At 36.1% G+C, this 13,372-nt stretch overlaps 1 protein-coding gene across 1 annotated transcript in view; it reads left to right on the top strand.

Moving 5' to 3' along the window:
- DNAH5 (dynein axonemal heavy chain 5) overlaps positions 1 to 13,372 on the top strand; it is a 193,295-nt gene that overhangs the window by 37,013 nt on the left and 142,910 nt on the right. The window contains exons 19-24 of the mRNA XM_063451949.1: positions 1,111 to 1,356; positions 2,432 to 2,622; positions 4,238 to 4,337; positions 5,068 to 5,204; positions 5,641 to 5,842; positions 8,025 to 8,260. Coding sequence (XP_063308019.1) covers positions 1,111 to 1,356; positions 2,432 to 2,622; positions 4,238 to 4,337; positions 5,068 to 5,204; positions 5,641 to 5,842; positions 8,025 to 8,260 — 1,112 coding nt within the window. The remainder of the gene's footprint in view (positions 1 to 1,110; positions 1,357 to 2,431; positions 2,623 to 4,237; positions 4,338 to 5,067; positions 5,205 to 5,640; positions 5,843 to 8,024; positions 8,261 to 13,372) is intronic.

The raw sequence follows: 13,372 nt of genomic DNA, 5'->3' as shown, positions 1-13,372 counted from the left end.
CAACCCAAGGTATTGCAAATGGGGTATGTCCAGTCTTTTTTAGTAGCCACTTAGTCACAAACACTGGCCAAAATTGGCGTTTTTTTGCATTTTTCACACACAAACAAATACTAATGCTAACTTTGGACAGTGTTTGTGACCAAATGGCTACTAAAAAAGACTGGACATACCCCATTTGCAATACCTTGGGTTTTCTACTATTGCAAATGGTATGCCATTATGGGTGTAAATTTAATTCCTGGGCTAATATACAGTTTCAAAGGCAACGTAACCAATTTGGTTGAATTTCAATTTCAAATGTAACACGCTATATTTGACCCTGTAACTTCCCAAAACACCATAAAACCTGTACATAGGGGGTACTGTTTTACACATGAGACTTTGCTGAATACAAATGTGTATTTTATTGCAGTAAAAGCAAACAGTATTATGACATTGACAGTTAAATTGTCATGTAGAACTAAAAAAAAACAACATTTCTTATTTTCTCCCATTTTTTTCATATTAAATTATGTTTCATAGCTGTATATTTGATATTAAATGAAAGGCCTGTTTCCCCTGAATAAAATGATATATAATAAGGGGGGGTGCATTTAATATGAAAGAGGTGAATTACGGTTGGACAGATATATAGCGCAAAGGTTTTGTTTACGTTTTGTTCTGTTCACAACGTGTACATTTGGCTCAGTCCTTAAGGGGTTAAAGGAATGCATATTTTCATTGGGGCTCTATTTACCAAAAGTATTTATTTTTTAATTGGGCAGTGGAGTGGAACAATGTGAATGAGAATACAATGACTACACATAAAACCTGGAGGAGCAAGCAATGTTAGGACAGTGTTATGTTTGTAAAACACAGATACTGCTACAGAAAATGTAAAATCAAATGTGGTAGATGCTCTCATTTCAGTTGAAATCTTGGTTTGTGTATTAAAGAAATGAATGTGTGAACGTATGCATGTACAATGTATATTATAAATTCTTAATTTGTCAGAAATGTAAACTTTCATAATCTATGATTTACCAAGCAAGCTTACTTTTAGTTGCATATGATGTGTTCAAGGTTTTTAAGCATTTATTTTAATTCAAATGATTTTTTCAACTGTTAAAGATGCTGATGAAGGAAAACCAATTACATTGACACATACCGATAATGCCAGCCAGGCTACCTTAGGTCCACTGTCTCCAGTGAACAAGAAAAAGAAGAAAGATATGATGGAGATATTAGAAGAAGAAGCTCAAGAACTTTTGTCACATTTCAATCATCGCAATCTTGAAGCGCTGTTAAAAGTTACTAGAAATACTTTAGAGACCATTAGGAAAAGGATTCAAACATCTTCAATGATCAGCTTTCTAGGTGAGATGCCAAGTCTAATTAGGATTTCATTGTATTGCTTATGTGGAAACTTTACACAAGACTCTAGGTGCCTGCTCACTCTAGGTGTGATAGACAAGATAAAATAGGACCTAGAACCTTTTTTAAATCTTTGTTTGAATTCATTCAGCATTGCAAAACATGTATTGAGTGGGAAGTAAAGACTTTTTCTGTTATTTTTTCTGTTTCTGCCCATGTTTTGTCTTTTGCTTGCAACAATGCATGCTACTAGATATCATAAATTAATTAAAAATAATGAAGCTCAATAGGCACTGAACATGTCAATGTTAATTAAGTACTCTATTCATGTCCCATGTTATACATCTGCATATTTTCTTTAATGCTTGCTATAGTTTTGTAAACCCTTCCTCTCCCTTATTTTAAACTAGCCAGCTAGTATTTTTGAGGCCCACAGAGGTACACATTATATTATCAGGGACCTCTCTACCATGTATCTCTTATGTTGCACAGTAATACAATATGATACAGATATTTTTTATGATGAATATTTAGTAATTAAGTCTCTTTAAAGCAGCACTGTCACCATCTGTAGGCTTTGCTGAATTAGCAAAGACCCCCAACGGTGACATTGCTGGTGGTGGTCTGGTGGCTTGGGGAGAGCAGGGGAAGGTGAATTCTACTTACTTGAACCTGTTCCTCATGAGAGTTGCCATCTTCTTCTGGTGGGTTCTCTTCAGCCAACGTCACTTCTGTAGCCTAGTACATGCCATATCCATAGACCGAGACAATTTTCGTCTTTACTGATGACGGCTGAGGTGATTAAGACTTCTAGACAGCGGTAGATCCGACTGTGTATAGAAGTGTCAGATGTAGGAAAAATACATAAGTCAATGTTTTCTTTGTCTTATGTTTTTAGTTAGAAATAGATGTAAAATAAAATAAAAAGAAAGATAGAGGAAGAAAAGAGAAAGTTATTGAAAAAGGTACTGTGTCGCTTTAATAGTAATAGCACATTTTTGCTTTTATTTGGTAAAATATATTTAATGGAATAATAAATATTGTTGTTTTTGTTTGGTTCTATTTATGTGATGAGTAGATGGCAACAAACCATCAAAGCAAAAAACAAGTGGCCAGCCAATCTTCAAGACCAATATTACCTTAGCAATCCCAAACATTAGTATGGTGCCAGCATTGGATGAAGTTCAACAAACCCTTAATAAAGCAGTGGAGACCATTGTCACTGTAACAAAAGGAGTGGCACAATGGAGCCATGAGAGGATGTCAAAGGTATGTAATATTTGCTTTTTCATATTATGAAATTTTTTTACACTTAAAACAAAATGTACAGTAGCTTGTGAAATATACCATTATGAACTATGATATGCAGTCAATAAGAGTACCATGTCATTATAGAGATGTTGATAATACACAGCAAAAAAATCCAAATAAAACCTTCTCAATGATGACCAGATGATAAAACAACAGATTATTTTAACATTTGACATTTAAATGTGTAAGGAGAAATAAAAGAGAAAACATATGCTCCTACATATCTAATACAATTGTGAGTTAAAAAAAATACCTGATTTTAATTGATTTAATAATAATAATAATAATAATAATTAATAATAAAAAAAGAGAAGTGGAATATTCCAAGTCTGTATTTATCTATCACAGTTCAAACACATATGTCAGAGAGAACTCTGCTGCCACAACCCTTAAAATACAAAGGAGAAAACGTGCTGTATATGTGTCTTAAGCTAGTTTGGGTATAAGTATCATCTGGGAGCCCCTTAAAGCAATTCTCGCATAAAAGCTTTGAAAATTTGGAGACATATTTTAATAATCTTGCAACAATGGTGCAAGAAGACCCATATATTATGGAAATCCATCAAATATGTAGAAAGAAAAAAAGTACCTGTAAGAACAAAGGTTACCTGAGGCATTTTAAAAAAATCCTTTAATTAAGCAGGGATTATTGAGGTATCTCTTAAGGTAAGCCCTTGACTCAAATAGAGTCAGGATGTTGGCCTAGTTGGAACATGGGATTATCTAAAATTGGTACTATATTGATTTCTTTATTGGAGCATCCACCAAGGAACAGTGTTGGATAGACGACTTGATTAGCAGTCAAACAAATTCACAATAGAGGAGGTGGACCTATATGTCAAGGGACTAATACCATTATATTCTTTGATTGATGGATGAATGTTTTGAACAACCTAGTCAAGTTCCCTTATTATGTGAAAATACGTGAGGGATCAATAGACTTCTTGTGATTCTTGCTCGTTGTAACACAAAAAATGAGCTATATGTTCTCTCTTATGCTGACAGTCACAAATGTACAAACCTAATTACAGAAATTCTATATAAAATGTATCTAAATGTGATCATATTAAGGCCCAAAAGTGTAAGATGCAGGAACTGCCATCTAAAAGAACAATTTCTAGTTAATTGATCTGCTGGATCTTGGAGGAGTCTGATATGAAGAGCATTGCATGCAGATAGATTACTTTCAAAACAGGAGAGGAGAAATATAAATTATACCGGTCCTTCTCATCGACGCCCTTTAGACCACATTCTTTTCATATCTATTTGTCTGTTGAACCCATATGTACACATAAAGGATTATTCACATTAACGTTAGGTTAATATGGTATCTAACTATAAGAAATGGTGACTCACAAGACTTTTAGAGAGCTAGAGCCTGGGTAAGAGCGTTCGTTACAATCAACGTTAGCTCTGGTGTCCATTGGGTTTTACAATACAGTATGAAAATACACGGTCCACAACTCTACAGTACTAAATTTATCAAAGAATGGAATTTATTATAGAGTTATGCTCAACAAATACTTAATTTATATACCTAACCTAAGTACATTAACATTATTTTCTCTTGTAGAAGAAAATTTTAGAACGGAAGATAGCAGCAATGAGGAAAAACAGTATGGATAGTGATTCTGAAGATGGCCTACTGGAAGTAGCAGGAAAGAATACCCATGGTAATCCTTGGTTTCTATGCTGTAGATTGAAATGCATTTTCTCTCTGTATATAATTAAACCATATTCTGAAAAAAGTTTTGTTTTACTCAATTTCAATTCCACATATCAGTGAATTTGCAAATGCACCAGGCATACAACTGCATTTCAAACGTTCAATTGTGTCCGCTCTATGAGTTTCTTCTAGGCAGCAGGGTAGTTTCTGCACCTGCCTCTAATTCACTATCACCCAATAAATCTCCATGGTGATCTATATATATCTTGAACATCAACCTGCTAGAAGCTTTTATTTGTAAATTTCCTGTTCTCAGCACCCTTTTCCCTAAATCAGTGGTTCCCAAACCAGTCCTCATGGCCCACCAGCAATCCAGATTTATGGATTTCCCTGTTTAATTTTAATGAAGATACTGACAAAACCTAGACTGTTATTGGGTCTTGAGAACTGATTCGGAAAACACTGTTCTAAATGGTTATATGATCACTGATCATATAATACAAGACCCTTGCCTTGATCTTCAGATAATTCTGACTTTGTAATACTTCTATTGACTCATAAGTGCCCAGGCTTTCCCTGATAGATGGTAGTGGTGTTTGCAAGTGTCTGTACCTGTTTTCCAGTTCCCCAGTAACAGAACATTTCAGTGTTTATGTAATCATAACAAATGTATTTGAAAAATTATAATTTAGAGTGTACATACCATTAAGATACATATTTTTTTTTTTCGCTTACAGAAAATGCTTCTGACGTGACGTCTATCAATGTATCTGGTCAAAGGCGGCACAAAAATTACTTTAAGAGTGTTTCAGAAAATAAAGAGATTGTTAAACTTTGTTCTGTCTTAAGTACATCAATAAATGCAACCAAAAAGGTGAGTCACAACTTGTTAGGTGTTTTGGCATTTACAATTGATGTTACCCGGCCTTTGTCAGTTAGATGTAATTCATTCCATGAGTAGCCAAATTGAGAACAATTTTAAATACAATTCAAAGCTTACTGACATAAATATAATTAGAAGAATCTGCATTAAGAAGTCTGCAGTAATTGAGAATTAATTTATGTAGGGGTTTAGTTCTTTAATAAAGTTTCAAAATCCAACTTTTGGTTAGCTGAAATACGACAAGTTTCCTGGTATTCTTATGGTTTTTTTTTTCCTCACTCCAAACTACCAGTACTCCCATCAAAATTAGTTCTGCAACATTTTTTAAACTGAAGAGGCACAACAGTGCTACTCCTGTATATATATTTTTCATTAAAAAGTAGACATTCTGAATTCTATTTAAATATGTAATGTTTCATTTTAACAGGAAGTGCTAACTGCACTGGAGAGATTTAAGTGTTATCATCATATTTGGCAGAGTGATAAGGACAGTGTAATTGAGAAATTTGTTGCTGGCAACCCTTTGTTATCGGAGTTTGAATCTCAAATTCTATATTATCGTGATCTTGAACTGTCAATCAACTGTGAGCCAGAATTTATTTGTGTTGGTACCATAGCATTGTACACTGGTAAGTATTTTTGTTTTACGTATCCATGTAAAGGCATGAAAAAAACAAAACAAAAAACAATAAAATAGCTTTCACAAATTCAGTTATACAACACCCACCATGTAGATCTGCAGATATTGACAGATAGGTTGACATCAGATGCATAAGTATCATAACAATAATATTATAACAATGATTAACTTTCCCAACCTGCATTTTGCTCGTACCTGAATTGGATGATAACCAAAGATACCAATGAAATCCTAAAGGGACACTATAGTCACCAAAACAAGTTTAACTTAATAAATCAATTTTTGTGTTTGAACATGTCGCTGAATTTTCACTGCTCAATTCACTGCCATTTAGGAGTTAAATCATGTTTGTTTATGATTATGCACCCCTAGCCATACCTCACCTGGCTGTATCTGACACAGCCTGCATTAAAACAAAATGGTTTCATTTTCAATCAGATGTAACTTACTTTAAAAGTTTTTTTTTTTTAACTCCTGCTCTGTAAATTAAACTTTAACCACACACAGGAGCATCCTGCAGGATCTAGCAAACTATTAACAGAGCAGGAGATAAATTCTAAATTAACTTTTTAGAATTTGCAACAAAGGAAATTGTAAACCTTACATGACTCTTTACAGGAAGTTTTTGGGAAGGCTGTGTAAGTCACATGCAGGGAAGTGTGCCTAGGACTGCATAAATAAAGTAATTTAAATCCTACATGGCAAAGAATTGAGCAATGAGACTGCAGGGGCATGATCTATACATCAAGACTGCCTCATTAAGCTAAAGTTGTTTTGGTGACTATTGTATCCCTTTATCAATAGCTGAATTTTAGGTTTGTAAAAAACCTGTATGCTGAAAAATACAGCCTTAATAATTACAACACTAATAATTTAAATGTGAATTCAAAGTTCTAGAGCAGTGATTGTGGCATTTGTGCTCCCCGGATGTTTGTGAAATACATTTCCCATCATGCACATCCAGGAGTAAGGGTGGTGAAGCATCATGGTAAGGAATGCATTTAATATAAATGTAGGGTGACCAGATGATCTGTTATTCCAATGAGTGTAGAGACTGATGACATGATGACACTAGCTTACAGAATAAGGAATATTAGTATGTGTGGAGTCACAAAATATATTTGAGTCTAAGAATGTATCAAGTACAGATTGTACCATTCAATCTACGTATTGTGGCTGTTGCTCTATCCATCTGTCTATTTATAATTTATCAATTTAATTTCATGCACTTTAATATGCATGTCTATTGTATTTTCTAGTTCTATCACTGCCAATAGAGCTCAACAAACATATTCATTTTACAAAGATGTTTTCTAAAAATATGCTTTCTTCTATCCTATATGCCTTTCACCAAGATTTGAATAATTTTCATGATGCCTCATTAATTGCTATCCAAACCTAGTTGGCATCCCAATAACCCATCTGCCATTTATTGGCATAGGCTTAGAGATGGGAAGAGCACAGACTAATCCAACTAAATCATTGTTATCAGCCTGCCATGCAATTACTCAAGACTTTTCAGGAAACTTACAGCTCAGTCAAATTAAAAATCAACTGCACTCTTCATATCTAGGTGGTAATCTAATGTATGTACAGGAAAAGGGGGTACATATTAAGCCACTGTAAAGTTTCCAGTATGTATATTGCTTTTAAATAGCTTTGTATTAACAGTTGTATAAAATAATGATGTACAACTAATATAACGTGGATCACTATTTAGTATGCCTGTGATGTGTTTTTTTATTGTATGACTAATGCAGTTTAAATTTATTTTTTCTATAGAGTTGCTGCATATCCCTTATTATTTGTCCTTTTTGGTATTCTTTATAAATGCATCATTCATCCATCATTTTTTTTTTATTTAAAACGTGGATGGGTAGCATTTTCTTTAATGGTGGAAATATTTGTGCAGGCCTTTTTCTTTTAGATGGGGATTATTGCAATCTTGCATCACATATACAGCTTTACAGGCATTTCTCCGATGTATCATTATTTGATTTCCATTATTTGTTTTTTGTGTGTTAATTTAAGCATGTACTATATTTTGGCAACTATTTTGTTTACATGTTGTGTGCACCATTATTTCTGTTTGTGAACCTTTATAATAATTGAGGAATGGGCTCATACTTTATAAATGATTGTAAATAACGATATTGTTATGTTTTCCTCAGCTGATCTGAAATTAGCACTAACTTCAGAGACAAAGGCTTGGATGGTTGACCTTGGTCAACATTGTAACAAGAAATACAGGACGGAAATGGAAAACATATTTACTTTCATTGAAGAAATGAGTAAAAAACTAAACAGACCTATCAAGGATTTGGATGACATAAGGATAGCCATGGCAGCACTGAAAGAAATCAGAGAACAACAGATTTCTATAGATTTTCAAGTGGGACCTATCGAGGTAATTGAGGAAGTATAACATTGCAGGGATACATCTCTCGTCATGCCTTCTTAATATTCAGTAAGGGACTTCTGGCAAAGATGTAATGGGTATTTATCTAGTTCAATGGTAGGCAATGGTAGGCACAACGGATGATGTGGATTACATCTCCCATAATGCACTTACAAACATAATGCTGGCTAAGCACCAGAGTAGATTTAGTCCACAAAATCAGGAATGCCGAAGGTTGCCTACATTTCATCCAAACCCAGTCATCAAGTACCCCCTACCAGTCCAGGATTTAGGGGGTTGTGTCTAAAGTGTTATTTTTTTTCTCTAAAAACACCTTAGACACAACGGAGTAATCCCTAAATCCTGAATTGTTAGGGGGTACTTGAGGACTGGGTTGGGAACCACTGATCTAGAGCATCTTACAATATTACTGTGGAGTGCAGATCCTCTTATAGCAGCCATACATTCAGACAGGAACTTCTTAACCAATTACTTAATTACACACAAAGTTGTTCCCGGTGCTTCATTTTGCTGATCTGTATGATAAAACAAATGTGAAACTAACAGGGTGGACAACAAATTGCAATCTGGATATGAGTACTAAAAAAGTTTACATAGAGAACAAATCAAATAGAACAGAGAAATGTAATTTAAAACATAATTGTAATTGTTTAAAATGTAATTAAAAACATACTACCGTATATACTCGAGTATAAGCCGAGTTTTTCAGCACATTTTTTGTGCTGAAAAACCCCAACTCGGCTTATACTCGAGTCAATTGTCTGTATTATGGCAATTTGCATTGCCATAATACAGACAGGGGCTGTGGGGGCTGCAGAGAGCGTTACTTACCTCTCCTGCAGCTCCTGTCAGCTCTCTCCTCCTCCGCCGGTCCGTTCAGCTCTTCTGTCAGCTCACAGTGTAAATCTCGCGAGAGCCGCGGCTCTCGCGAGATTTACACTGGGAGCTGACCGAGGTGCTGAACGGACCGGCGGAGGAGGAGAGAGCTGACAGGAGCTGCAGGAAAGGTAAGTAACATCTCTCTGCAGCCCCCACAGCCCCCTCCTACACAGTGCCCATCCACTGGACCACCAGGGATGGAGAGCCCCCCTCCCTGGCCAGCTCGCAAGCAGGGAGGGGGGACGAAAAAATTTATATATAGCAATAATAATAAAAAAAATAAAAATAATAAAATAAAAATAATAATTAAATAAAAAATTATAATAAAATAAAAAAATAATAATAATAAAAAAATTTAATGAAACAAAAAAAATATTAAAATAATAAAAAATAAAAATGCCCACCCCCCACCAAGGCTCTGCATCACACTCTGCATTACACACACACATACACACACTGCACTCATACACACACACACTGCACTCATACACACACACACTGCATTCATACACACACACTGCATTCATACACACACACTGCACTCATACACACACACACTGCACTCATACACACACACACTGCATTCATACACACACACTGCACTCATACACACACACACACTGCATTCATACACACACACTGCATTCATACACACACTGCATTCATACACACACACTGCACTCATACACACAGCATTCTCATACACACACACTGCACTCGTACACACAGCATTCTCATACACACACACTGCACTCATACACACACTGCACTCATACACACACTGCACGCATACACAGCATTCTCATACACACACACTGCACTCATACACACAGCATTCTCATACACACACACTGCATTCATATACACACACTGCATTCATATACACACTGCACTCATACACACACTGCACTCATACACACTGCATTCTCATACACACACTGCATTCTCATACACACACACTGCATTCATACACACACACTGCATTCTCATACACACACTCTGCATTCTCATACACACACTCTGCATTCTCATACACACACTCTGCATTCTCATACACACACTCTGCATTCTCATACACACACTGCATTCATTATATACACACACTGTAAATAAATATTCAATTCATATAATTTTTTAAGGATCTAATTTTATTTAGAAATTTACCAGCAGCTGCTGCATTTCCCACCCTAGTCTTATACTCGAGTCAATAAGTTTTTTCCCAGTTTTTTGGGGTAAAATTAGGGGCCTCGGCTTATATTCGGGTCAGCTTATACTCGAGTATATACGGTAAATGGAAAAAGTGATACCAAACACACACACACACACACACACACACACACATATATATATATATATATATATATATATATATATATATATATATATATATATATATATATATAATTCAATGCAAAATCCTTGCACACAGGCTGTCCATATAATGTATGAAAAAAATGCCGGGTGCTCACCATGGGACTTTAAATATCCAAGTATAAACAGAAAAGGTAGCACTCACGGTCTTTGGTTAAAAAGTCTTCTTTATTGTGCAAGAGTTAAAACATAGTTCCAGGATCAACGTTTCAGTCCTCTCTCAGGACTTTCACCAGGATCCTGATGAAAGTCCTGAGAGAGGACTGAAATGTTGATCCTGGAACTATGTTTTAACTCTTGCACAATAAAGAAGACTTTTTAACTGAAGACCGGGAGTGCTACCTTTTCTGTTTATATATATATATGCTGGGCACCAGGCCATAAAGCTTCTTCTTTGCTGGGCACCAGGCCATAAAGCTTTTTGTGTTGAAGTGCAAGAATTTTTTGTTTGACTATATATATATATATATATATATATATATATACTCCAGGGTCTTCTTAAGTAAAAATTAACTTTTAATGCTCCAAGTAAAAAAACTTAAACGTTTCAGTCTAAACATTTAGACTTTCATCAGGACAAGGTAAGCTCATAAATCAAACATCTATATATACCAACATCATTTAAACGTCAATCAATTGACTTACCCCACCTGGGTCTAGGCCTCCTGTAATGAGTAGCACGGTCAGTTTGCGCACCAAAAGTGCCGGTCGCAATCCGATGACGTCATCCCGCATGCGTGAGTCACGCCAGCGTCAATCATGTGACAGGCCACTCATTGGAAGTTACCATGGAAACTAGACGCCAGTGGGGCACGTCAAAACCACAACCAAAATTGCACAAAATCACATGCCTCAAACAGGTATCCATATTGGTGTAAATGTACACCCACTGAAAATAAAAAAAATAATGATAATTAATGATTAATAAATAATAAAGAATAATAAATAAAAACATCAGAACTGTCTGGAGGTCAATTCCTGAAGCACAGGATTATAGCAGAAGGGATACTACCCTCTAGGGGAATTTCTTGGTACCCTCAGGGGAACACATTGAAATCCAAATTACTGGTAAGTGTGAAAATTATAAAGATAATTTATATCAAAGCCCACCAAAGATTAATTAAAGGGCTATTATGTAAAGACCAGTAAATGTACCTAGTGGCTAACTATGTGACGCTGTCACAACCCTCTACCATGAAAATATATACATATTTACAAACTAGCTAATCGGGAAAATTCTTCCTCTATGCCATCTAAACAGTCACCAATTTCCTATTGCATATTTTCAAACCTGTCACAACCCTCTACCATGAAAATATATACATATTTACAAACTAGCTAATCGGGAAAATTCTTCCTCTATGCCATCTAAACAGTCACCAATTTCCTATTGCATATTTTCAAACCTGCTTACCAAGATAAAGATTACTCCTCTATAACAAATGCACACCCTTTTAAACTGTGTCCCATTGGACTCACCAACTTTATATCAAGAACACAGTATCTGTTAGCAAAGGCCAAAGGGATGCCTTATTAGAATACAGTATAATTGAGCTTATAGGCATTATCGCTCATAGCCAACATGGAGGACTGCACTGAAACCCTCAACACTCTAGAATAGTTATAGATTCAACTAAACGTACAGTGATCCAAAGACAGTCATACAAAAAAACACATATGAAAAAAAAAAAACATATGGAGTGGTTACTTATGAGACGCCAAACTAGAACCACTTCATGAGTTCTGACAGGTCATATAGTCTCTCATTACTGTGTTCTAATAGTCACGACTGTGACTAGGTGGTTACTTGGACATGTATTACTATTCCATCATCTAAGTATTGATGACCCCCTCGCCTATCCCTCAGGGTGGGCTCATGGGTAAATCAGGATTTATCAGGAGTCATTGTAAAATTGTCAAATTTAGAGAAAGACTGCTAGAGAGTATTTCTCATTCAATCCTTTAGGTGCTGTCGTTTCCAATGTCCTGATCCAATATATCTCCCTTTGTAGGAGCATTCTCTTCCGGTCGCCCCCTCTTCTTGGTGGTGGTATCTGATCAATCGGCATCAATTTGAGTGACGAGAGGGCATGGCCTGCTTCTAGGAAGTGTCTTGCCACGGGTAGTTCCGAGACATTATCTCTGTACGCCACCTGGATGCTTGAACGATGATTTCGGATCCGTTCTCTTAAAGGCAGATCAGTTTTGCCTATGTAGGCCAGGCCACAGGGACATGTCAATTTATATATGACAAAGTCACTAGTACATGTCAAACGGTGTTTGATGGTAAATCGTTTGCCTGTGTGGGGGTGTGAGAACGTGCGGCTTGGGACCATATGTCCACAGGTGACGCATCCCAAGCAGCGGTAACAGCCAAGATTACTAGTAGCTGTTTTATTTTCGTAGCAGTGGAAAGGATCTGTCTTAACGAGCAAGTCCCTCAGGCTTTTGTTCCTTTTGTAGCACATCATTGGTGGAGCAGAGAACACACTGGGGAGAGAGGTATCGTTACTCAGTATCCGCCAATTAGCATTGATAGACCTTCTCAATGCAGTAGAAGCTGTATGGTAAATCGTAGGAAAGACCAGGCGTTGATTCTTAATCTCAGGTGCGGTCTTTGCATGTTGGCATCTATATAGAGCATTTTTCAGTGCGGCTTTCCTGTACCCACGTTCCAAGAACTTATCCCACATGATTTTAATTTGCTCTTGGGCTTTAACCGGGTCTGAGTTGTTCCTATAGACCCATAGAAATTGCGAGTAGGGCAATGATGCTTTTAGTGGGTTCAGATGGAAGCTCGTAGCATGAAGAAGTGTGTTTCGGTCGGTGGATTTAGTAAATAGGGTGTAT

The sequence above is a fragment of the Pelobates fuscus genome, chromosome 4, assembly GCF_036172605.1.
Source record: "Pelobates fuscus isolate aPelFus1 chromosome 4, aPelFus1.pri, whole genome shotgun sequence".
Taxonomy (NCBI): Eukaryota; Metazoa; Chordata; class Amphibia; order Anura; family Pelobatidae; genus Pelobates; species Pelobates fuscus.
The sequence above is the reverse complement of the archived record's forward strand: the minus strand, read 5'-3'. Positions and strand labels throughout refer to the sequence as shown.